Source organism: Schistocerca nitens, chromosome 3, assembly GCF_023898315.1.
Source record: "Schistocerca nitens isolate TAMUIC-IGC-003100 chromosome 3, iqSchNite1.1, whole genome shotgun sequence".
In the NCBI taxonomy this organism is placed as follows: domain Eukaryota; kingdom Metazoa; phylum Arthropoda; class Insecta; order Orthoptera; family Acrididae; genus Schistocerca; species Schistocerca nitens.
Window position 1 is genome coordinate 607,537,208 of NC_064616.1, and position 26,621 is coordinate 607,563,828.

General features: G+C 41.7%; 1 protein-coding gene across 1 annotated transcript in view; it reads left to right on the forward strand.

The window, feature by feature from the left end:
- The window catches only part of LOC126248543 (dual specificity protein phosphatase CDC14C-like), a 206,727-nt gene that overhangs the window by 19,942 nt on the left and 160,164 nt on the right, over nt 1–26,621 (forward strand). The window contains exons 2-3 of the mRNA XM_049949604.1: nt 5,602–5,776; nt 11,286–11,458. Of these exons, the coding sequence (XP_049805561.1) occupies nt 5,728–5,776; nt 11,286–11,458 (222 nt within the window). The 5' untranslated portion in view covers nt 5,602–5,727. The remainder of the gene's footprint in view (nt 1–5,601; nt 5,777–11,285; nt 11,459–26,621) is intronic.

Below are 26,621 nucleotides of genomic sequence, written 5' to 3' on the forward strand. Positions count from 1 at the left end.
GCAGTGTGGAGTAGTGATTAGTGTTGCTGACTGGTGTGCTGAAGGAGAAGTTACTTGAAGTTCCCTATGTTTGTAATGTTTGCATATTCTGGAATATTTGATATCTGTATAAATAGCAGCTCCCTCCATCCAAGAGGCAGTTCTGTAGTCTGTACATTGGTATCTGTGATAAATGTGCTTTCAGTGCTTAATGTTGTAATTCATTGATGACCGTGCTTTCAGATTTTGACTTGATTGTGGTTACGACTTGACAATGTTTGGTGGAGTAACCGTGTACTTCAAAACATCTACATCACTGTGGCTCCAATTAAGCACCATAAGAGCTATCATTTACTCGAATACAGGCTGTACATCAATCCTAACGTCTGTGTATTCAGGAGATAAATAGATTCTGAAACAGCAGGTGGTCAGCTACACTTCAGGCATCCATAATTATTGTCAGTAGAGGTCAGTCAGAACTCAATGAAATGGCTCAAAGGATTTGATGGAGTCACCAGATACAACAGGTGTGATGACATAAAGTGTTTCGCAATTGTGTGCTCTTACTTGCATGGCACAGCTCAGCAGTGATCTGAGAACAATGAAGAGAAACTCGATAAATACCAGGCCAAACTAAAGAAAACATTTGGTGACAATTGAGATCAAGTCCACTTTGTGGAAGAATGAGTGAAGAGCAGAGCAGAGCGAGGAAATGGGCCGGGCGGACTAGCTGCATTGTTCGAGGTGCCATGTCACGGATTGTGCGGCCCCTCCCACCATCGGTTTGAGTCCTCCCTTGGGCATGGGTGTGTGACTTGTTCTTAGCATACGTTATTTTAAGTAGTGTGTAAGTCTAGGGACTGATGAGCTTAGCAGTTTGGTCCCTGAGGAATTCACACACATTTGTGAGAAAATGGCACAGTCATATGTGGTCTGTTCAAAAAATTCTGGAACATTCATTATTTCGTGCGATTTGTGTGTTGGGGTGAAATGTGGTTAACATCCCTGCACACACCTGTGTTTAATATGTAACTGTCAGAAGTTTCAGTGTTGTGTATCTGTTAGTTATTGTTCAGTGCTGTATTGAGTAGAATGTTGTGTTGCACAGTTTGCAATTTTCAAGAGGGCAGAGTTAGAAGAGCAACATGTTTGCATTCAACTGTGTGTGAAACTCAAGAAAATTTTTACAGAGAGACACCAGATGATGCAGAAAGCCTACGGTGATCAGTGTTTAAACCGTACTTGGTGCTACAAATGGTTCAGATAGTTTAAAAGTGGTCAGACGGAAGTTAAAGATGATCCTCATTCAGGGCACCCTTTGATGTCTACCGATGACTCTCCTGTCAGGAATGTTAATCAGATTGTACCTGCCAATCAGAGACTGACTGTCCGAGAGATTACGTAAGAATGTAACATTTCAGTTGGATCATGTCATGAAATTGTGACGCAGCATCTTGGAATGCTTTGTATTGCTGCAAGTTCATCCCATGGCTCATGAGTGAAGATCAGAAAGACCTTCGCCTCATAATCTGTGAAGAGCTTTTGGACCAAACAAATGAGAATGAGATGTTTCTTAAGAGAATCATAGCTTGTGATGAAACGTGGGTCTGTTTTTATGATGTTGAGACCAAGGTTCAATCTTCACAATGGATTGGGAATGGTTCTCAAATACCAAAGAAAGCTTGTCAGGTCAGGTCAGCTGTCAGAGCCATGCTGATAGTTTTCTGTGACTTTGAAGGATTAATTCATCATGAATTCGTACCACAGGGACAAACTGTTAATGGATGGTGCTATCGGGACGTGTTGCGATGCATGCAGGAAAATGTGATAAGAAAATGGCTGAAATGTGAAGAGACAATGCATGGCTCTTGCATCGTGATAACACATGCGCACATTCATCCCTGTTGGTGTGTGACTATTGGGGGGGGGGGGGGGATGGCACTGTGCTACCTCATGTTTTGTACACTCTGGATCTGGCCCTTGCAGACCTCCTTTTTTTATTTCCAAAGTTGAAAATCCTGTTGAAAGGATGAAGATTTGCAATGGTAGATGAGATAAAAGAAAACTTGCAGACAGTGCTTCACGTGATCAAGCAAGAGGTGTACCAAGACTGCTTCTGGAAGTGGAAACTGCATTGGGAGCAGTGTATCAATTGTGGAGGAGAGTATTTTGAAGGAGACCATGCATAATAGGTAAAAAGTAACAACAGAGGAGTTCAAGTGGTGCCAGCACCTTGAGGCAACGCAACAGAAAAGAGTTGTATGAAAGAGGTATGACTGACTGCCAAATGTGGTTTCTGTGGCAATTATGGAAGACCATCAGTGACCTTGCCTCTCTCAGATGCCAGGCAGTAACAGCAGAGGTACAGCAGTTTGTGACAGCCAGAAATGTTGAACCAAGTACATCTACATCTCTATCCATATTCTGCAAGCCACTGTATGGTGCATGGCAGAGGGTGTCATGTACCACTACTGGTTATTTTCTTTCACGTACCATTTGCAAATAGGCAAATTGAGTGAGGAAAAAAATGGCTATCTATAATCCTCCATACAAGCTCTAATTTCTGGTATCTTATCTTTGTGGTTCTTACGCAAATGTATGTTGGTGGCAGTAGAATTGTTCTGCAGTTGGCCTAAATTTCCACATTAGTGCTTTGCTAAAATAGCATTGTCTTCTCTCCAGGGATTCCCATCTGGGTTTGCAAACCACCTCAGTAATACTTGCATGCTACCAGTAATAAGTTTAGCTGAATTGTCTTCCTTTAATCCAACCTAGTGGGAATCCTAAACACTCAAACAGCACTACGGAATGGGTCACACTAGTGTTCTATACACCATCTCCTTTATGAATTAGCTACACTTTCCCAAAAATTCTCCCAATATAATGAAGTTGAGCATATGCCTTCCCATCTACCAACCTGATGTGCTTGTTCCATTTCATATTGCTTTGCTATGTTACACCTAGATATTTAATCCATGTGACTGTCAGGTAGCACCCTATTATTGCTATATCTGAACATTACAGGATTGTTTTTCCTACTCATCTGCATTAACTTATATTTTTCTACATTTAGTGCAATCTGCCATTCACACACATGAGATAGCAGCTATGAATGGTGGCCTCATCCATCAGGAGGTAATAGAGAATGTCGAACAACAGGTGTATCAATCTTTAGCATGAATCTTCACCACTAGTCAGATGTGCCATGAAGAATAAACTTGACTGACACGGAGTTATGCAGCAGCTGGCAAGTGATAACGCAGCATCCAACCAATGCAGGTACAACCAACTCCTCCACCAAATGTAATGCCCTGCAAGTGAACAGACATTTGGAGGGCAGAGTACAACATGCTGGTATGTTTATACTGAGAGTGCCCAGGATCTGTTGTATGGTGCTGCAGATAAAGAAGACACATGCTCAATGGCTATTACCCTACCAGACGACCGTCACAACAGTTCCATTCAAGCCAGTCAACAGCAGGCAGTTATACTTGATGTGTCTGAAGATGCCCATCGCTGTAACCTGGACAAGGTCACTCTTCAACATGTCGTATCTGTTTCCTGTCACTGTACAGAGGTACCAGCCTTCCTTCTAGCTGCTAAATTCAGGAAAACTAAGCAAGTTGGCCACCAATGGAGGTGATGCTGCCATAGATGCAAATCCTCTGAGGACAATAGTTAGCAAGATGTCAGTAAATCTATTAACGTTGTTATTGACGACCAACCTGTCAGAGTGCAAGAAGCTTCCTTTTCTACAATATCAAATGCTTATTGTCAATAACTAAAGTATACATGTTCTGGGATATGGAAACGATTGTGCTGAAAATCGCAAATGGGATGTACATTCAGCAGACAGGAAGATGTATTGCAAGAGTAACGATCAATGACAGAACGCAGCCCTTAGAATTTGTCATTTTACAGGAATGTAATCATAATGTTATTCTTGGGTGGGACCTCTTACTGGAAAACCAGAGCTCCATTGACAAAGTTATTGAACTAACACATGTAACAAAGATTGCTCTTTGTGGTAGCTGTTGAAGACATTATTGTCCTGCCGACATCAATGAGACAAGTTCTACTCATTAACGTAGTTTAGCTATCAAGCTTTTGAAACTTCCTGGCAGACTAAAGCTGTGCGAGACTGAGACTCGAACATAAGACTTTTGCCTTTTGCAGGCAAGTGCTCTATTAACTGAGCTTCTGAAGCCATTATCACTACTTTACTCTGCTGGTACATCATCTCTTACATTCCAGACTTCACAGAATTCCTTCTGCATAACTTGCAGGACTAGCACTCCAAATTATACACAAGAACTTCTGTGAAGTTTGGAATGTACAAGATGAGGCACTGGTGGAAGGGAAACGAACAGTGATGATGAGTTGCGAGTTGTACTCGTGTAGTTCAGATGGTAGAGCACTAGGTTCCAAATTCGAGTCTGTGTCTGGCACGCAGTTGTAATCTGCCAGTAAGTTTCGCATTAGCTCTCACTCTGATGCAGAGTGAAAAATTCATTCTGTGTATTTTCACTAATTGTAAAAAGCTACTTGGGCTCAAAAAATAATTCTACATAGCAGCAATGATCTTTAACATTACATTCAAGGAGAACTTTGGATCACTGATTGTCACAAGCAGCCACAACTCATCCTTAGAAGAATGTGTAGCAACAGACAAACCAATCTGTAATTGGCAAATCAGTGCCATCGTCAGAGACTCACGCTCTGCTGCTGCTACTACTACAGACAATGCAGTGGAGGATGCTGCTACCAGACTGCCAATAGGATCTGGCCTAACTGAGAAACAATATTGCCACATGTTAGCTGTTCTGCACCAATTGTCGGGTGCCTTCATATTAGGAGTGAAGAAGAGACAGATCGAACGGCCCTTGGTAAAACATGGTACAACACTGGAGAACGTATACCAATTAGCCAGTGAATGTAGATGGTGTCCCCAGCTGAATAGCTCTTACTTCAGGAGGAAGAGGAGAAGATTCTGCAAGATGACATTGAATCATCACAGTCTTTAGTCCTCTCCTGTGGTCCTTGTGGTGAAAGACAATGGCATGTTATGTTACTACGTCAACTGTACAAAATCACAAAAAAAAGATGTCTACCCATTGCTGCACATAGAGTGATTAGAGGCTTGAAAGTTGCTAAAATGTTGATAAGTTTATCTTAGGGTTTCTTTTCTATGCTGTTTCTGTGAACCTACGATGATCCATAATCCCCCAACTTACTGTTATTACAAACATGAAATAATCTTACTGAGGTGTATCATGACATGCAGTCAAAACTATCTTGTTCCCATAGCAAAACAGATTTAAAATTCATCATAAAGTTTCTCTCTTGCAATGCAAGTGTCCTTAAAGTTGAATGGACAACATACATTCAGAAATACTGTACCACTCGCTAATTTGATTCTAAGGTAATGGAGGCTCCTGAGAGTGTATTGAGCATATTAATAGGAGAAACGTTCTGTCTGTGTTACGCAGCTGGAATGAATGAGAACACTGGGTTTGTGTAACATCTGATTAATTTTTGAAGTTTGTATGTTAATAAAATACTATTGCCTAATACATAAAACAGCGACAGATATCATAAAGGTAAATTTGTCTTTTTTTTCAGTCATTTGGTCAAATTTCACAAAATGAATAATGTTGATGGAGTAAAAAAAGCCTAGAGTATTTACGGTATTTGTTATTCAGTAAATTGTTTATTTTGGCTGAGATTCCAAAAAAACAAGCTGCCACAATGGATGAATCGAATGATATTTTGGTTTGTGCATCTGAGTACATTAAAGGTGAGTTCAACATTATTTCTTTTGAGTGCCCATTGCTTAATTTATGCTTGACAATCTGCTGTTTTAGAAGGATCACAGAAAATGTTCTATTAAAAATTAACATCACATATTGAAATGTATTATTGACTGACATTTGGATTTTCTGATTTAAAGAAAAGTCAGTGCGAACTGCATAAAACCTCTGCAATACATGTGATTGGTCAAATTATTCTATACACTGGTCAGCCAGAAATCATGACCACCTACCAAATAGCCAGTATGTCCCTCTATGGCACAGATAACAGTGGCAAGGCATCGTGACATGGAAACAGTTAGGCCTTGGTAGGTCACTGGAGGGAGTTGGCACCACATCTGCAAACACAAGTTACCTAATTCTTGTAAATTTTGGGGAGGAGGGCAATGAGCTCTGACGCCACATGCAGTCGCATCCCAGATGTGTTTTATCAGGTTCAGATCTGGTGTTCTGGGGGGCCAGCACATCTATTGGAACTCGTCACTTTGTTCCTCAAACCTGTCCCATCACACTCATGGCCTTGTGACATGGCACATTATCTTGTTGAAAATACCATTGCCGTTGGGAAACATGATCGTCGTGAAGGAGTGTACGTATTCTGGAACCAGTGTATGATGCTTCTTGGCCATCATGGTGCCTTGCTTAAGCTTTGCTGGACTCATGGATGCCCATGCGAATGTTTCTCAGAGCATAATGGAGCCACCGTCAGTTTCTCTCTGTCCCGCAGTACAGGTGTCAAGGAGCCGTACCCCTGCAAGACGATGGATTCGTGCCCTCCCATCGACATGATGAAGAAGGTATTAGGATTCATCAGACCTTGCAACCCTCTACCACTACGCCAACACCCTGTGCCAATGGTCATGTAACCATTTGAGGCATAGTTGCCGATGTGGTGTTAACATTGGCACATGCGTGGGTTGTGGCTGAGGAGGGCCATTGTTGGGAGTGCTCGGTGCACTTTGTGTTCAGACGTGCTTGTATTTTGCTCAGCATTAAAGTCTGATGTTAGTTCTACCACAGTTCGCCACCTGTCCAGTTTTTCCAGTCTGCACAGCCTCAACATCTGTAATGAGGGGTGGCCGCCCAGAGCGCTCGTGTGTGTGTGTGTGTGTGTGAGAGAGAGAGAGAGAGAGAGAGAGAGAGAGAGAGAGCGTGTGTGTGTGTGTGTGTGTGTGTGTGTGTGTGTGTGTGTGTGTGTGTGTGTGTGTGTGGGCCAGTTGATGCTGCTATTGCCTGGACGGGTTTATATCGATAGCAGGTTGGTGGTCATAATGTTTTGGCTGATCAATGTACATTAAGTAAATGTGAAAACAAGGATACAACAGACTACTAATTGGCCTGTACTATTGTAAAGCTTGATAAGGTAGGTACTTTCTATGTGAGAACTGACAGTGTAATATTGTGAATTGTAAGATACTCCTTATGTGGTTCAAATGTGGCAATACCTACATCCAAAGGTGTGGTATGCCAAAAAGTGATTCACACTGTGAAAGTTGAGATTTTGCACTGAGGTGATAGGTTTTATAAGATTCCACAGTTGGGTTGTTTCTGGGAGTTATTGACAATTTTAAAATGTTTTCATTCTACTTAGTCGTTTTGTGACATTAGAAATACACACCAAGTAGTTTATTAAAAATTTTGGTTAATAGGGTGTCTTGTAATATTTCTAAAAGTTATTAAGAAGTTTTCTGATCATGGCTGTAACTATAGTGCGATACACGTCATTAATAAATGGTAAATACACTACATTAGAGAATACGAATGAAGAATGTTTTTTTAAAGAGTATGTACAGTTAGACCTGGGGAAAGGGTTTTATCTGGTAGACACTTTAGATGTATTCAATTCCTTAGATATATTTTACACCATGAAATTTTTATGTGGATTCACTGTGTCAAGTTTCATGTAGAGAAGGCAAGCTGTAATAGGAAATCAAAACTAGACTAAAACATTGCAATAAGATCCCGAGCTGTTGTCAAGAATGAAATATGCATGTGATGCCAAAATTATAAAAAACTCATTACACTAAAGCTGAATATATTTGCAGTATCTTTAAATGACAAAGATATTGGCATTAGTGCAGCACTAGCTATAGTGCTGTAAAAATAGAAGACAGTTGTTATGTAAGGTGTTTGAGAAATTTTTCTTAACTGTAGCAGAAAGCATGGAGGGGGGCCCCAAAAATGAAAAATTAAATCAAATATATTGTCAGAAATTCCGTAATTGGAACTGGAGGTGTCCACATGTGGCAAATGAGAAAGTGTTGATGGAAATGGACTATTAAAGACTTACAGAATTTCTTCATAATTCACTTGCTAATAATTCAGTGATTCAACAGTTCTTGAATTAAGTGGATTTTTATTCTCACTGTTAGGGAAATGCAATTTGACAGTGACAAGTAAACACAGACTTGAGTAGAAAATTCAGCTAGGTCTTGAAGTGAGATACAGCAGGCCACGATTTGCATGAAGTTCAAAATTCCTTACGGTAACAATTAAATAATGGAAACTGGGGATGGAATAATGACAATATTATGAAAATGATAGATTACTACTCACCTTATATGACCACTGGCTCTGGCTGCTGAGGCTTTGTGTGTGTGTGTGTGTGTGTGTGTGTGTGTGTGTGTGTGTGTTTTTTGAAAGCTTACTTGTTTGACAGTGTTTTTGTTGTGCTTATGTGAGTCAACATCTTTGCTATATGGTGAGTAGTAATCTATCATTTTCATAATATTGCCAGTCCCTTAAAAATTTTTTGCTAGTTATTTCTTCTGTGCACAACTGGCCACTAGCCCTCATGTCTTGTTTCTTCTGGTTTACTTTCCCACTTAAAAAACTTTCTAAAACTCACCCACTGCTTTTAGTGCCTCATTTACTCATGTAATTCCCTCAACTTCACCTGATTTACTGTGACTGTGTTCCATTACCCTTGTTGAGCTTTTCATGATGGTTGTCTTGTAAATTATAATGCCGCTGGCAAATATCCAAGTTTTTTCTTCTTCTTCCCCATGATCTTCAGTTCCCTTTCCAAATTTCCCCTTGATTTCCTTTATTGCTTGTTCATTGTACATATTGAATAAAGGAGGGAATAGGCTGTAATTGCTGTCTCATTTCTGTACAAGCTGTTAGTAACCTTTCGACTTTGCTATCTTCAAAAGATTGAAGAGTGTAACCTGTCAATATTGCCAAAAGCTTTTTCTAAATCTACAAATCATGTAAATGTGTTTGCCTTTCTTCAACTGATCTTCTAAGAGACATCATAGGGTCAGTATTGCCTCATGGAACCCGAACCGATCTTCCTCAGGGTTGGCTTCTACCCCTTTTTCCATTCTTCTATAAATAATTCTTGTTAGTAATTTGCAACCATTAATTACTAAACTGATGGTTTGGTAATATTTACATCCATCAGCACCTGCCTTCCTTCAGATTCGAATTTTTACGTTCTTCTTGAAGTTTGAGAATATTTCACCTTTTTCATAAGTCTTGCATACTATGTGGAACTGTTTTATCTGGTACAGTCTCTCAAGGATCTTAATAATTCAGAGAAAATGTTGTCTACTCTACGTTCTTTGTATCAACTATGGTTTTTTAGTGCTCTTTCAAATTCTCCTTGTAGTATCAGATCCCCATCCCATCTTCATCTACTTCCTCTTCTCTTTCTATAATATTGTATTCATTTCCCTTATACAGCCCTGCTGCAACTTCCTTCCACCTTCCAGCTTTCTCTTCATTGCTTACTACTGGCTTGCCATCTGAGCTGCAATTATTTACACAGCTGTTTCTCTTTCCTTGAAAGATGTATTTAATTTTCCTATAGGTGGCATTTATCTTGTCTGTACTCCTTTCATCAGTTAAATTTAGTATCCAAAGAATTCTATGTATCCTTGTGTTCTTGCTCATTCAACCTTCTGCTGCTTTAACTACTGTTATGTCCCCTCTAAAAGCTACCTATTTGTCTTATGCTGTACAGATTTCGCTTGTTGAAATCTGTAATTGCCTACTGCCAGCTTTGAAACTTCAAAAACCTCTTGATTCTTTCAGTTTATCGAAGTCCAGTCTCCTAAATTTTCTACCACTCTACAAATTCTGCAGTTTTTATCTGCACTTCATAATCAGTAAATTGTGCTCAAAGTCCTTGGAAATGTTTTTTAGCTTAAAATCTGGCTTGAAAATATGTCTTACCGTTATATAATCTGTTTGAAACATTCCAGTGTCTCCAGGTATCTCCAACATATACAAGCTTCTCTCATGATACTTAAAACAAATGTTAGCAATTATTAATTAGTGCTGAGTGTGAAATTCTACTAGGTGCCTTTCCCTAGCATTTGTCTCTCCCAGTTCTTTTCCTATTGTCCATTTCCAGTCCCTCTTCACAATGAAATTTTAGTCTCTCTTAACTACCTGAATAGTTTCTTTTATTTCATCATACATTCTTTCAAGCTTTTCATTGTCTTGGAGGTAATAGACATATACACTACCATGGTGGGTGTTGACTTCATGTCTGTCTTGGATACTACAATGTTTTCACTGTGCCTTTTGTAGTAGCAACTGCAGCCTTCCTATTTTGTTATTAATTATTATGCCTAATCTTGCATTTGATTTTGTATTGACAACTCTGTATTGATCTGGCCAGCAGTCTTCTTTCAGTCACTGTGCGTCATTAATTCCCACTATGTCTAACTTTGACCTACCTTTTTCCCTTTTTATATTCTTTACTCTCTCTGCCTGATTAATGAATCTTGAAATTCCTCCCTTTCAGCTGTGTCTTCATGAGTAGTCCACACCAGATCTGAATGGGAACTGTGTTACCTTTGGAGTGTTTTACCCAACAGGATGCCGTCATCATTAAGCAATACAGTAAAACTGCAGGCCCTTGGAAAATATAATGACTTTTGTTCCACATGTTTTCAGCCGTTCAGAGTATGAACATAGCAAAACCATTCTGGCTAATTTTACAAGGCCTTATCAGTCAATCATCCAGACTACCTCTTTCCACAGATAGCTCCCCATTGTGGTTGCAACTGCGGTATGGCAGTCTCTATTGTTGAGGCACACAAACCATCCCACCTTGTCTAGATCCATGATTCACAGGAGTGCTACATACTAAGAACACTTTAAAGTAGCGGATAAAAAGAAAACCAGATAAATGGAGACAAGTTAGGTGTTAGGAAGATGTCACATACTAGAAAAGTCTGTGAAACGTGAGCATCTTCCAGCATGTTGAAGGTTGAAATAACTTCTATGAGAATGCAGCTGGATGACATCCTCAATAATAGTGGTTGTTGAGGACATTATCTGGCTGCATTGTCATAAGTTATTTGTACAATAAAAGTTTCTTTAGGTAACTACCAGAAGGAGTTTTAAGATTTTTTTTACCTGAGATATGTTTTCATTATAGGGGATCACAGTCATTCTCCCCCTTTTGTCAGTCACAATTTTTTGCTCTCTGCATAGCTAATGAAAATGTTTATGTTTAGTTGTGATTATATTTGTTCACAGATCGGTTATATTTTGTTACACTGCGTACTAATGTGAAGCCGAGGTCAACTGCGAACACTCATTATTTCAGTATAGATGAGGAGCTTGTATATGAAAACTTTTATGCTGATTTTGGGCCTCTGAATTTGGCTATGCTGTATAGATACTGCCAGAAAGTCAACAAGAAACTGAAAGTAAGTAGCCTGCAGCGGTACTAATTAAACATTTTATTTATATTTATTGAACTGAAGTTCAGTATACCCATCTCAAAATGTACTGTGTGTCGTCATGTGTTTTGATATTATGTAACAGTGTGCAATTTGGAATTACTTTTGAGAATGTAACCGTTACAGACATATTCACATTAACCCCATGAAAGTCTTTGAGGAATGAGGGAACAGTCACTGTAAAGAGACAGGGACAGAATTTGTAAACATTCCATTAATGTTCAATCAGAAACGAGTTCTCCACAAACCCATGCTCTGTATTTCAGATACACAGAGGCCTTATTCACAGTCTTGGTCATTATGTGACAAGTTAGTGGTAAAAGACTGTTTTGTGACAGTTTCTTTGGTGACACCAAAGGTTGAAATTTCTCTCATTTAGATACTGTGTCTAATGGTGTGTGTGTGTGTGTGTGTGTGTGTGTGTGTGTGTGTGTGTGTGTGTGTGTGTGCGCGCGTGTGTGCGCGTGCGCGTGCGCGATAATACCACTCATCAGAATTCAATGAGCTTGCGAGACTGAAGCTAATTCCAATTGACAAGACAGTTCTGCCCTACCTAATTAGCTACTTGCATGTACCATTACAATCACTTTGCTGCTCTGTCACATGGAGGCTTAACACAAATTGCCAGAATAGTTTTGGAACTCTTGGCAATAAGTCGCACGATTTCTCCAAGACACAAAATATACTAACCGCATGTTGCTACCAGACAGCCATGAGCGACAGTCTGTAACAACACTGAGCTAGTACACAACTTGATAATCAGCATCGTCCAGCTTGATGACATTTGGTTGAATGACAATATGTGATGTCCCATGAGTTTAGTGCCATCAAACTATCTGTCTTAAGTCTGCATATATTGTCACCAGCAAAAATATATTCCGAAGCACCAGTTAAAAGCACTACCTTTACGACTATACATATTCAGTCATAAGCAGTGTCAAATGAAACAATACAAAGTGTATGGTGTAATCAAGGTAAGTTGCCATCTGACAAAAGTCCTACCTCAGCCAAGCCCTGACAAGTTTTCTTACACATAATGATCTGTCACTCCTAATTATGAACAGGGGGACCTGAGTGACACCAGACAAGCCACCTTACCAATAATTTTCCTATCAAAATTTTAGTATCCTACATTGGTTCTTCCAGTGAAAAATCTTCTGAAACACTATCTGAAATAATTCTCCCGTAACTCTTATTGTTATAGGATGTGTTTTTTGGATGGACTATTTTCTTTCCTTGGTTGTCCATTCCTTGCACTCGTCTACCTGCATGTTGCCAAGGGGTGTCTGCTCTCGGAAATTGCATCTAAATTTTAGTTTGTGCCTTTCATATTCTTAGGCCAACTTCCTGAAAACTTTTTCTTGCCACACTGGAAAAACTATCGTGATGATGTGGCGCCAGTGGGTCCTCTGTCACCCCAACGTGTAACAGTGGATGCCTCCAGCCCCTGCATGCTACCACAAATTATGATTCCTAAACTGGATTAAAATTGAAATAGCTTGTGATCCATAACTCCTGTCATCTCGGAGTTTCTCTTAAATAAATGAGCACATCCATACACCTTTTGTTCCAACCTCTTTTTACTGTTACTCAATTCTTATGCATACCTAAACAAGTAGATCGAGTTCCAAACTTACTACAGAAGAACATGAAGAGAAACATTGTTATATGTGAAGGCTATAATTTTGACAAGTGAAAAGAAATAAAAACAAGACAAGATTTGGAAGAATTGTTGATTCAGCATAACATGGAGGTGAACATGTCTGGGCTTACAAGAATGACATCGCAAAGTTGGTTATGGTGTGTGTGTGTGTGTGTGTGTGTGTGTGTGTGTGTGTGTGTGTGTGTTAGTAGAGCTGATTGTGTGTCACATGTAGTTCCAAAAGAAATCTCTTACGTGACATCAGGACTGAAGCACACAACCAAAAAAGTCAGGTTCCTCAGTGAGCAAAGTATAAATGTCTTTAGAACAATATTAAGTAGGGAGCTATTGACTGAAATTCTGTAGGCTCAAGAACAGTGGATTACAACTGAAATATTGGATTACTTTAAGAAACTACAATAACTGAGATGGATTGGCAAAGCTGAAAATTATAAAAAAAATTACATGAAAACTAGAGGGAAAATAATGAGGGGGGGCAAAGGCAAGCACAGTTACCACCACCAACAACAACAACAACAACATCAACAACAACAACAGCAACCAAAAAGTAAGATACTGGCTACTTGGAATGTAATCCATGCTGAAATAAAGGAAAAAAGTTGGATGAAACAGAGATCAGGTCAGTGAATGTAAACAACACAATGGTTATAAGTGGTAGAAAATAGCAGCAAACTCAATGATAATTACGTAAATCTGATTTAACTTAAAACAGGATGTAAACAGTCCAAACAAGGATGGTCTAAAGATATCAATAAAATCACACAGCACCATGTTTTTGAAACCAAGCACAAAAAGAAACTGAGAAAAACTATATGAAAACTAAAGACCAAGAAACCACTTGGTGCTGAAATTTTGAGTAACATAATACTGGTAGTTAGTGAGTGTAGAATGACACCATTGCTGGACATAACAAACAGCTATTTCAGAGATGAAATTTTTCCAGAAAAAATGAAGTTAATCAGTGTGCTACAAGTGTACGAGAAAAGGAACAAAGATAAACAAAGATGATCACACAGCTGCAGATCAGTTTCACTGATAACAGATTCCTCAGAAATCCTAGGAATTCTTAGATATAATAGAATACTTGTTTATCTAAACAGACACAATCTTGTTCTGCCACAGCATGGTTTCAGAAAGGGTAACTTTACAGAACCAGCAATTACTGCTCTGATAACATAATATGCAACTGTGCGATAAAAAAAGGTCATATATCCAATGTTTATAGCTCTTTTGAAAGCCTTTCCTATCTTTGTCTGTGAAAAACCAATATGAAAGGTGAAAACTACGGTATTTATAGGGAAGCAGGAGCATGGGTGCAGTCACACTTAAGCAACAGGAAAAGTATGTTTTAGCTGAGAACACACATCAATCAGAAACCAGGGACTTCAAATCTGGAGTGCTGCATTGTTTAGTAGTGGGACCGTTGCTGTTAATCTGTTTATAAGTGATCAAGGTGTAAGGGGGGGGAGAGAGAGAGAGAGAGAGAGAGAGAGAGAGAGAGAGAGAGAGAGAAATCTCCCGTCAGAGGACATGAAAATGTTGAATGAAGACAGAAATGAGGAATAGCTTCAGAGAAGTGCATATATCTCTGCACATGTCACAGGGCAGTTGCTTATGGAATCCACCTGGTTATAAACTTCAGAAAGACTATGTACACAGTGTTTATTAATAGATAAGTCTGAGCGTATTTAGAGGTGGATGAAACAATCTGGAAGGACATAGAATCTACAAGATTGTTAACTGTTACTTTGAATAATAAGCTGAAACACAATATTTATACTGTCTGTGAGAAACTCCGCCGTTCATTATGAAGCTTCTAGCACAGTATGCAGACAAACAGCTTCTGTGCAATTTATAGCAGAAACCCTTTGAACTATATATGTGGTATGGAGTGACAGTGTGGGGAAACTCAATTCAGAATGGATAACAGGTGCAAGTGGCCAAGCCCCCAATACATGGAAGAAGAACCTAATACAAAGCATACCCTAGCAACTGAGAATCTTTGAAAACTGGCCTTAGTGTTCATGTATCAAGTTAATAAGAAGTCTATCCGAGATCCCACAGGATGGTGTACATGACAATAACTTTCCAAGTACACTCAAAAACAATCTAGCGGAAAAGGAATACTACATTGTTACAAGATTACCTATTAAATTTGTAAATATTGATCTTTGTAATTAGTGTTAGAAAGTCTAATAAAATTGTTGCGTTTTGGGAAATATGTGATACTGGTTAATTCTGCATGCATGGAAACCCCCCCCCCCCCTCCACACACACACACACACACACACACACACACACACACACACACTCTCTTGCCTATCTGTATGCTATCTGTGTTCTGTGAATAATGAAATTTCTTTTTATTCTTCAGTAGTTCAGCAGCGTTGCTTAATAACTCGCTGTGAGATAGTACCTAGTGTTTATCGGTGTGATGTTTATGGTACAGGCAGACACTTGTTAGCACAACCAGTGTCACTACATTGTGACAAACATTCATGCTCCGGTGATAAAATCCTGATTTGGTGTATATTCTTAGAGACAGCAATGTAATTAGATTGCTCTTCTCTCGTCGATTATGGCCTGGGGGACCTCGGCTGGTACATATTTCTGGATTCAAAAAACTTTACCAACAGCCATATGTTTTGGTTTATTTTATTTTATATCTCAAATGCTACCAGTTTCGGCAACTCAATATTTCCATCTTCAGGCCCCATGTACTATTATCATATTAACAATCTTATTGAATGGTGCCATAAAACTGGAATTGTAAATCCTGTCATTATGCAACAGTTGAGGACTGTATGTAAGCTCAGTCAGTGTCACCCGTTCACAGGAATCAGTTGCATAATGATCGGGTTTACGATTCCAGTTTTATGGCACCATTCAATAAGATTGTTAATATGATGATAGTACATGGGGCCTGAAGATGGAAATATTGAGTTGCCGAAACTGGTAGCATTTAAGATATAAAATAAAATAAACCAAAACATACGGCTGTCGGTAAAATTTTTTGAATCAAGAAATTTTATGTATCCTTGTTGTTTGAAAGTAGTAGTAGTAGTAGTAGTAGTAGTAGTCGTCAGCATTTCGTGTTCATTCTGTTGACTTTCTACTATATTATAACATCAGACTAAATTTACAGCTTTTAGAGGTGAAAATTTCTTCACAGAGTAATCATACCTGTGTGTGTGTGTGTGTGTGTGTGTGTGTGTATGTGTGTGTGTGTGTGTGTGTTTTGGGAGGGGGGGAGGGGGGGGGTCGAGGGGCATGTGGTGTGTACCACTCTCCAGGCCGTTTCCAGTTTTCGTGACCGGTGTTGCTACTTCTCAGTCAAGTAGCTCTTCAATTGGCCTCACAAGGGCTGAGTGCATCCCACTCGGCACTTGGCAGACATGGTTGGTGATCCATCCAAATGCTAGCCAAGCCCGATAATGCTTTGGTGATCTGATGGGAATCAGTTTTACCACTGTGGCAAGGCCGTTGGCCACTTGGGGCACCCAGCCATATGGAAATCCTTTGCACTTAGCAAAATAGTCCATTCTTCTATCTTGTAGTACACCTACTTGGGATTGTGATGTTTCAGTGGCCATCCAGCTGTATGGAAATCCTGTGCACTCAGCAAAATAATCCATTCTTCTATCTTGTACTACATCTACTTGGGATTGTGAGAGTTCTAGATTGCAGAGTGTTTCGAAAAAATAGCATTTTTGGTGTGGGTTGGGTAAGGCATGAGCCACTTATGTGTGAGGGTAGTTTCTACGTTGTAATTGGCACAGTGGGAAGAGTACAGTCACAGGGTAAGTTACCTCTGCAGTTCCTTTTTACTTCTTTATTTTCACTTTGTGTTATTAAACACTGCAATTGATCATAAATAATGCTCAATATATTGTATTTATTAATATTGTCATAAATTTTTGATTGCCAGTAAATTTCCAAGAAAGAATTCTACTTAAAGTGATTTTGTGTGTGTGTGTGTGTGTGTGTGTGTGTGTGTGGGTGGGTGGGTGGGTGGGTGGGTGGGTGTGTGTGTGTGTGTGGGTGTGTGGGTGGGTGGGTGGGTGGGTGTGTGCGCGCGCGCGTGCATGTCGTGACATGCGTGTTTGTGTTTTTCTAAGAGAGGAAGACAGATATTAAACACAGTTGAGTATACATCGATAAGCCAAAACATTATGACCACTGCCCTCCCTGACATTGGATGCCACCTTGTGGTGTTGTGGGCACGTGACACAGTAAAAAAAGGTTGTAAGCATAACAGACACAGTATCACTGTGATTAGTGACTTTGACAAAAGGCAGATTATTATTACACAGAGCTTATGAATGAGTATCTCGAAAACAGTGAAGCTGGTCGAACGTTCACACCTACTCTTGTGACCACTACAGAAAGGGGTATAAAGGCAGTGAAACTACCAACAGGCACTAAATGATCGAGCATACATGACTCTTCCTGGAATGTGGGGTTTGGACACTTGTCTGCTCTGTAAAGTAGATAGAGGGTGATTTGTGGCATCTCCATCAAAAGAGCACAATGCTGATGCGCGCACAAGTGTTTCGGAGCACACTGTTCATTGTAAATTTTTGAACATAGAGTTTCTCAGCAGACCGCCTCTCTGTGTTCTTATGTCGACCCAACAACATCATCAGTAAAGATAATAGTGGACCAGGGACCATCGTGATTTGACTGTTGATCAATGGCAACATGTCGACTCTTTGGGTGAATTACATTTTTGCTACACTAGGTCGCTGGTCGTCTCCACAAATGCTGTCGTTGAGGTGAACCATTCAAAACGTGCAGCGTGTCATGGATGCAGGCTGGTGAGAGCAGTATTGTGCTATGGAAGGCATTCTCTTGTGTTTGCATGGGACTTGTGGTAGTAGTCGAAGACACACTAATAGCTAGAAACTGCCTGCACCCCTTCATGCTTGACATCTTCCTCAATGTGACGTCACATTGTCCATGTCTTGGAACCAGAACCATGCTACAGTGGTTTGAAGAGAATTGCAGTCAACTTAGGTTTCATCTGGTGTAAATGATGTAAATCGTATGGAACCCATCTGGGTCACTATCGGGTGCCATCACTGCGTACACAAGTCAACGTCTCCTTATTTATGTGAATTACATAACCTGTGAGTAGACATCTAATGCCACATTTTTCCACAAACCTACCAACAAACTGTCGGAATCTTATATGCAGAATCAGTGATGTATTTTGTTCCAAAGGTGGACAAACTAGCTATTAAGTAGGTGGTCATAATGTAATGGCTGATCATTATAAGCCCCAGTAGCAAAGCACACAATTCCCATTCTTTGTAGCCAAAATGTTGAGCAGTGTTATTTATTGTTTTTTTCCTGAATAGTGATTGTTTATCATGTGAGTAGAGGCAGCCATGGCTATTGTCAGTTCAGATTAGTCTTCTGGGTGTGGGAGTGTCATGCTATGACATTCTGACATTTAAGGCACCATGTCAAAGCTGACCTATGTACAATGTGAATGGGCACAGAATGTTGGTTAAAACTCAATCCATATAAAGTCCAAGTAGTACTGGTTTGTCATTCTAGGCTCATTCGTGTGATGTTTTGTGAATCCCACTCATCTAATGTGTAAATGAGATGAAGATATATTTCACTCCTTTGATAAAGAATCTAGATGTAATATAAGAAAAAAATCTAAACTGGAATGAAGACATAGAAAGTTAGAACTTGGAGGAAGACAGTGTCCTCATTGAATTAAAGGAATGTAGAAAGCTCTTCAATCTGCTCCTGAAAAGCAAACTTGTATAAAACTTCCAGTTTTTTACTGCAGTTATGTTACTTTCAAAGACTTTTTAAGAATGTCTTGGGTCTGCAGCCATAGGTGGCAGATATAAGGTAGGTATTGTGATGTTGTAACCACAATGGAGTCCAAATCCAGAAGAAGGGTCATCAGTGAAGTACAACACTTAGAACTGAAATGATGTTTATTTTAAACACCAATGTACAGCCAGAACAGAACTGAATACATAGTGTGCTGTTATTTATATAAATAATGAATATTCCATAATATACAACCATTAGGAACATAAGAAATTTCGAGACCCATCTAGAAGTGATAAATACTAAATAACCAGTAATTGCTGTTGGTTGGTTTTGAACTGGTGACCTGCAGCACACCAGCTAGCAACATTAATCGCTACGTCACACTTACGCAGCACAGCTTGTGCCGTTGTTCCCTCTCCTGACCAGTGACCTGCTGTTTCAGAAATTCTCATTGGAGCTGACAACAGCACCAAGGCTCTATATCTTGTCAGTTGTTCTCTGTATGATGGTGCTGGTGGATCCTCACATTCCGGTCATGTTGTCACATCCTGTTGACTATGATGATGAACTTTGAAGGCAGCCCCTCGCATTGAAGCTTCATGATCGTTGAGTGGATCTTCAGTTTACTAGAAAGAGAAGCCTGCCCTCTTCGATCTGTGTCACAGGACTGTATTAGAGCTTTGAATGGAGGACATGGGTGGTTTCTCTGTGCTTTTGTCTTTCTGTTACATACAACAAGCGATGAAGGATGTGATAGGGCCCCAAGTAGCACTGTGCTGTTACCTCTGATACCAGTCTTTTAGTGAGTTAGTTAGTTACATGTTTGGTGGATCATTTTTACGATAGATTTTAATGAAGTGTATTGAGTCATTTTACATTCACATCACAAATTAATTTGTACATATGGCCACATTCTAAACATTTCTAAGGTGATTTTCTTCCAAAAGGAAAAACAGATACACAGATGTGAGGTAGTAAGGTCCTACCTTTCATCTCTTACTCATTACCATAATACAAATTATTCTACAGAATAGGAGGAGTTGTTAAGGAGAAACTTTCTCAGCCTCACCTAGAAAATGTTTTCGTGATCAGAGATCATCACATGGGATGCTACATGCTTCAAAATGATGTCTTCTGCAAGGAACCATGCGAATTCCGGAGCTTCAGCAGTTGGCACAGCTTCAGTAGTTGGCACAACTTTCATGATAGTGCTGTGAGTAAAGTAGTCAGACCAGAGTATTGTTCACCCATTCCCATTTTTTGACTTTGGAAAATTCTCCAAGAGGTTCATTCAAGTCCTGCTGAATGCTGCAGCTGCTGGTGGAGTTGCTGCCATATGGATTGGAAGTAGTTGTGACATGTGCTTCTGTTGCTGGCATTTCTTACAATGGCTCACATAGTGTCTAATGGATTGGAGCAGACCTGGTCAGTGATACCTGTATCTTATTCAGGTTAGAGGTGACCAGATGTTAGGGTGTTGTGGGAAAACTTGAAGATAGGTGGCTGTAGATGATGGAGGATGAAGTCATGGGGAAGATAATAGGATATTTGCTGAAAGCATAAATGATGATTCGCCATCATGTGTTTCGAAAGGGTTCAGCAAAGTCCATATGAAGGTATTGACAACAACTATCGTGTAGTGTCCAAGTGAATAATTATTGGCACTTTGCTGCCTGGGTTTTCGTGCAAGCATGGCAGTGAGAAGTCATCAGTTTGATTTGTTTTTCTATCACTCGCCAATTGCAATGTTGTTGCACTGGCTGTTTTGTTTTGTCAAGACTCCAGTTTCTTCTACATAAAAGATGTAAAATATTATATTCTAATGCTGTGGAAACCAGCAATTTAATTTGTTCTTTTGGCTTATGTAATAAAACTTACATCATTTTTGGTAGAAAAACTGTTACATTTTGCGTGGTATTGTTGAACTAATGAATCTGAGATTCTTGTTATAGGGCCAACCTGTCTGAATGTAATTTTTGAGCAAACATAGTGAATGATCATTTTCTTACGGTTGAGAAGTTTACTGTTGATCAATAGGAAAACTTGTAGAGATTCCGATTCAGACTGGTCTGTTTGAAGACAAAATGCTTCTGAGGCATGAAATTCTGAATCATTGCCATATGGTAAGCAAAACAGGGTGTCTGTGCACTGAGGTGACAAAAGTCATTGGATACCTCCTTTTGCCTGGTGTAGGGCAGCAACTAGACATCGTATGGACTCTACAAGTCGTTGGAAGTCCACTGCAGAAATATTGTATTGTACTGCCCCTATTAGCCATCAAAACTGTGAAAATATTGCCAGTGCAGGATTTTGTCCACGAACTGATCTCTCGATTTTGTCCCATAAATGTCCAGTGGGATTCATGTCGAGTGGTCTGGGCGGCCAAATCATTCGCTCAAATTGTCCAGAATTTTCATCAAACTAGTCTTGAACAGTTATTGCTCGATGACCTGGGGAATTGTCACCCATAAGAGTTCTGTTGTTGAATGACTGCAGATGGTCTCCAAATAGCTGAGCATAACCATTTCCTTTCGGTGATCGGTTCAGTTGGACCAGAAGACCCAGTCCATTCCATGTAAACACAACCCAAATCATTATGGAGCAACTACCAGCCTGCACAGTGTTTTGTTCACAACCTAGTTCCATGGTTTCATGTGGTCTGCACCACATTCAAACCCTACCATCAGCTCTTATTAACTGAAATTGGGATTCATCTGGCCATACCACAGTTTTCTAGTTATCTAGGGTCCAGTCAATGTGATGATGAGCCCAGGAGAGGTGCTGTAGGCGATGTTGTACTATTAGCAAAAGCACTCACGTTAGTCATCTGCTGTCATAGCCCATTAATGCCAAGTTTTGCTGCACTGTCCTAATGGATACATTCGTTGTATGTCCGACATTAATTTCTTTGAGTATTTCATGCAGTGTTGCTTGTCTGTTAGCACTGACAGCTCTTCATGAATGCCACTGCTCTTAGTCGTCAAGTGAAGGTCATCGGCCACTGCATTGTCGGTGGTGAGAGGCAATGCCTGAAATTTGGTATTCTTGGCATGGTCTTGACACTGTGGATTTCTGAAGTGGAATGTCCCATCCATCTAGCTCCAACGACCATTCCCTGTTCAGAGTCTGTAAATTCCTGTCGTGCAGCCATAATTACACTGGAAACCTTTTCGCATGAATCACTTCAGTAGAGATAACAGCTCTGCCAGTATACTGCCTTTTGGGTATACGATTCTACTGCCATCTGTGAATATGCATATCATTGTCGCATTACTTTTGTCACCTTGGTGTATTTGCATACTTTGAAGTGAGGAAAGAGAGGACCAGGCTCCACTGACTGTGTGTCTTTGTAAACATTTGTCTAGTGGTGGCACTGTCAGTGAGCACAGCAGGTGCTCTGGTCACCTTCTTACCGGTGGCACAATGTACAAATTCTGTGGTCGTGGCAACGGTGTATGTGGGCGTGCTGCCACATCACTTCCCTCCTATGAGGAGCAAGTGCCACAGGTGTCACTGGACAAGGGTGGAGGGCCAACTGCTTGGGAGACTGCTGGAGACGGGCTGGCTTGGCCAAGGAGGTTACGAGGTCCATCCAAGTGACCCAATAGTGGCGGCGTGACGGCAGCTGTTGGAAGATGACATTTGCCTCCATCACCTTGTCCGCATCCGAAGAGATGTCACTGTTGCAGGACTGACCATCAGCTGTCTCTGACCAGGAGGGGTACACAGCTTTACATACGACATCAGGCCGGCCGTGGTGGCCGAGCGGTTCTAGGCGCTACAGTCTGGAACCGCGCGACCGCTACGGTCGCAGGTTCGAATCCTGCCTCGGGCATGAATGTGTGTGATGTCCTTAGGTTAGTTAGGTTTAAGTAGTTCTAAGTTCTAAGGGACTGATGACCTTAGAAGTTAAGTCCCATAGTGCTCAGAGCCATTTGAACCATTTTTTAACATACGACATCATCTTATGCCGCCGCTACAACAGTTCTGGCACCATCAGCTGTACCAACCCCAGTCACCTCTCGGAGCTGGAAGGATGATGGGAGGCACTTCCCTCCCTGTTGCTCTCGCACCACCTACTTCGGGAGCAACCCCCCCTCCCCCCCCAACCATCGGGGACGTCCATCCCAACTTCTAAGCAAGAGAAGCATAAGTCTTCTTCAGCATCTCTCGCTAGGAAGGGGTCCCTTGGGTCACTCCCTTCCCAGGTTTCTGCTAGTGGGAACTTCACACTCATCCACAGTCCCAGAGACTGAGCCAGTGAAGTCCTCCCAGCCAGGGAAACCCAAGGAGCAGCGAGAGAAATCCAAAAGAAGGCCCCTAAGACCAAGGAAATTGCGGTGGCACCCACACCACCGCTACCTACAAGCTCTGTGTCTGATGATGGGGTGGAGATTCTGGCGTCCGCTGAGGACTTAGATCTCGCCAGACCCTCAGACACAATGGATATAGGCTGCTCAGGCAAAAAGTCGGTGGCAACAGGTGACGCTGAGGCATAAATTACCTCATTGAATGTTCCATGCCTTCCCAGTCTCATGATGATGTCATCCTCCAGTGGAATTGTGGCAGTTTTTTCCACCGTCTGGCTGAGCTATGGCAACTGTTAAGCTGTACATCTGCTATCTGCATTGCCCTCCAGGAAACCTGGTTCCCGGCAATGCAGATCCCTGCCCTCCATGGCTATAAGGGATATTACAAGAACCATAGTTACTAAATCGAGTGTCAGGTGGAGTTTGCGTTTATGTCCTAAACTCAGTCTGTAGTGACACTGTGCCCCTTCAAACCCCTCATGAAACTGTGGCTGTCAGAATAAGGATGACACAGGAAATAACTCTGCAATGTGTATCTTCCTTCAGATGGTGCTGTACCCCTGAATGTATTAGCTGCACTGATTGATCAACTCCCTAAACCTTTCCTACTTTTGGGAGATTTTAACGCACATAACCCCTTGTGGGGTGGCATCGTTCTTATTGGCCGAGGCAGAGATGTCGAAACTTTACTGTCTCAGTTTGACCTCTGCCTCTAAAATACGGGGGCTGCCACACATTTCAGTGCTGCTTATGGTAGTTCCTCGGCCATTGATTTATCAGTTTGCAGCCCAGGACTTCTCCCATCTATCCACTGGAGAGCACATGACGATCTGTTTGGTAGTGACCACTTCCCCATCTTCCCGTCACTGCCCCAGCATCAGGCCCATGGACGCCTGCCCAGATGGGCTTTAAACAAGGCGGACTGGGAAACTTTCACCTCTGCTGTCACCGTTGAATCTCCTCCACACAGTAACATCTGTGTGATGGTTGAGCAGGTGACTACAACAATTGCTTCTGCGGCAGAAAATGCGATCCCTCACTCTTTAGGGTGCCCCAGGCATAAGGCAATCCCTTGGTGGTTGCTGGAAGTCTCTGGAGCAATTAAGGAGTGTCAGCGAGCTCTACAGCGGCATAAGTGGCACCCTTCCCTGGCGCACCTCAGAGCCTTTAAATGGCTCTGTGCCTGCATTCGCCAACTTATCAGACGACAGAAGCAGCAGTGTTGGGAGAGATACGTCTTGTCCATTGGATGCCATACATCACCTTCCCAAGTCTGGGCAAAGATCAAACGTATTTTTGGGTACCAGACCCCAGCAGGTGTTCCTGGTGTTACCATAAGTGGCGTGTTATCTACCGACGCAAACGCGATTGCCGAGCACTTTGCTGAGAACTTTGCTCGAGCCTCTGCGTCAGAAAATTACCCCCCAGTCTTTTGTGCTCTCAAATGGCGACTGGAAGGGAAAGTCCTCTCATTCACAACACACCACAGTGAATCCTATAACGCCCCATTTTCAGAGTGAGAGGTCCTCGGTGCCCTTGCACATTGTCCCAACACAGTTCGTGGGCATGATCGGAGCCACAGCCAGATGATTAAACATCTCTCATCTGACTGCAAGTGACATATCCTCATCATCTTCAACCGGATCTGGTGCAATGGCGTCTTTCCTTTGCAATGGCGGGAGAGCACCATCATTCCGGTGCTCAAACCCGGTAAAAACCAGCTTGATGTGGATAGCTATTGGCCCATCAGCCTCACCAATGTTTTTTGTAAGCTGCTGGAACACATGGTGTGTCTGCAGTTGGGTTGGGTCCTAGTCACGTGGCCTACTGGCTCCATGTCAGGGCAGCTTCCTCCTGGATCGCTCTACCACTGATAATCTTGTGTCCCTAGAGTCTGCTATCTGAACAGCCTTTTCCAGATGCCAACACCTGGTTGCCATCTTTTTTAACTTACGTAAAGCATCTGACACGATCTGGCAACATCATATCCTTGCCACATTGTATGAGTGGGGTCTCCAGGGCCCACTCCCGATTGTTATCCGAAAGTTCCTGTCGCTTCATACTTTCGATGTCCAAGTTCATGCCTCCCATAGTTCCATCCATATCCAGGAGAATGGAGACCGCAGGGCTCTGTATTGAGTGTGTGTCTATTTTTTGTGGCCATTAATGGTCTATCAGCAGCTGTTGGGCCCTCTGTCTCACCTTCTCTGTATGCAGATGACGTCTGCATTTCGTACAGCTGCTCCAGTACTGGTGTTGCTGAGCGTCGCCTACAGGGAGCCATCCACAAGGCGCAATTGTGGGCTCTAGCCCATGGCTTCCAGTTTTCCACCATGAAGACGTGTGTCATGCATTTCTGTCAGCATTGTACCGTTCATCCCGAACTGGCACTTAACGTTAATGACGATCCACTCACTGTGGTGGAGACATATTGATTCTTAGGTCTGGTTTTGGACACTAGTTTGACTTGGCTTCCTCACCTTTGTCAGCTTAAATGGAAGTGTAGGCAGCATCTGAAAGCCCTCCACTGCCTGAGCAACACCAACTGGGGTGCAGATTGCTCCACGCTGCTGCAGCTCTACAGAGTCCTTGTTCAGTCCGCCTTGACTATGGGAGTGTTATTTATGGTTGGGCGGCGCCCTCAGCATTGCGTTTGCTCAACCCATTGCACCATTGCAGAGTTCGACTAGTGACAGCTTTTAAGACGAGTCCGGTGACAAGCGTACTGGTGGAGGATGGAGTCCCTCCATTGAAGATCAGACGTGCACAACTGCTTGCCAGTTACACTGCACACATTTATAGCTCTCCTGAACATTGTAATTATCGTCTTCTTTTCCCAACCATGGCGGTTCACCTCCCGCATAAGTGGCCCAGGTCAGGACCAACAATTGCGGTTCTCGTGCGATCGCTTCTTTCTGAACTGGAATCCTTGCCTTCACCACCTCCCCTCGAGGTCCATTCATGTACACCTTCGTGGTGTAGCTATAGGCCAAAGCTTCGCCTGGACCTTTTGCATGGCCCTAAGGACTCCATTAACCCTGCGGCTCTCCGCTATCACTTCCTCTCGATTCTTGAAGTGTTCTGGGGCTCCGAAGTGGTTCACACCGACGGCTTGGTGGCTGATGGTAATGTTGGCTATGCCTTTGACCACAGAGGCCATATTGAACAACATTCCTTGCCTGATGGCTGAGTGTATACACGGCAGAGCTGGTGGTCATATCGCGTGCATTTCAGTATATCTGTTCATGCCCCGAGGATTCGTTTCTTCTGTGTACTGACTCCTTGAGCAGCATCCAAGCTATTAACCAGTGCTATCCTTGCCATCCTTTGATGGCGTCCATCCAGGAGTCCATCTATG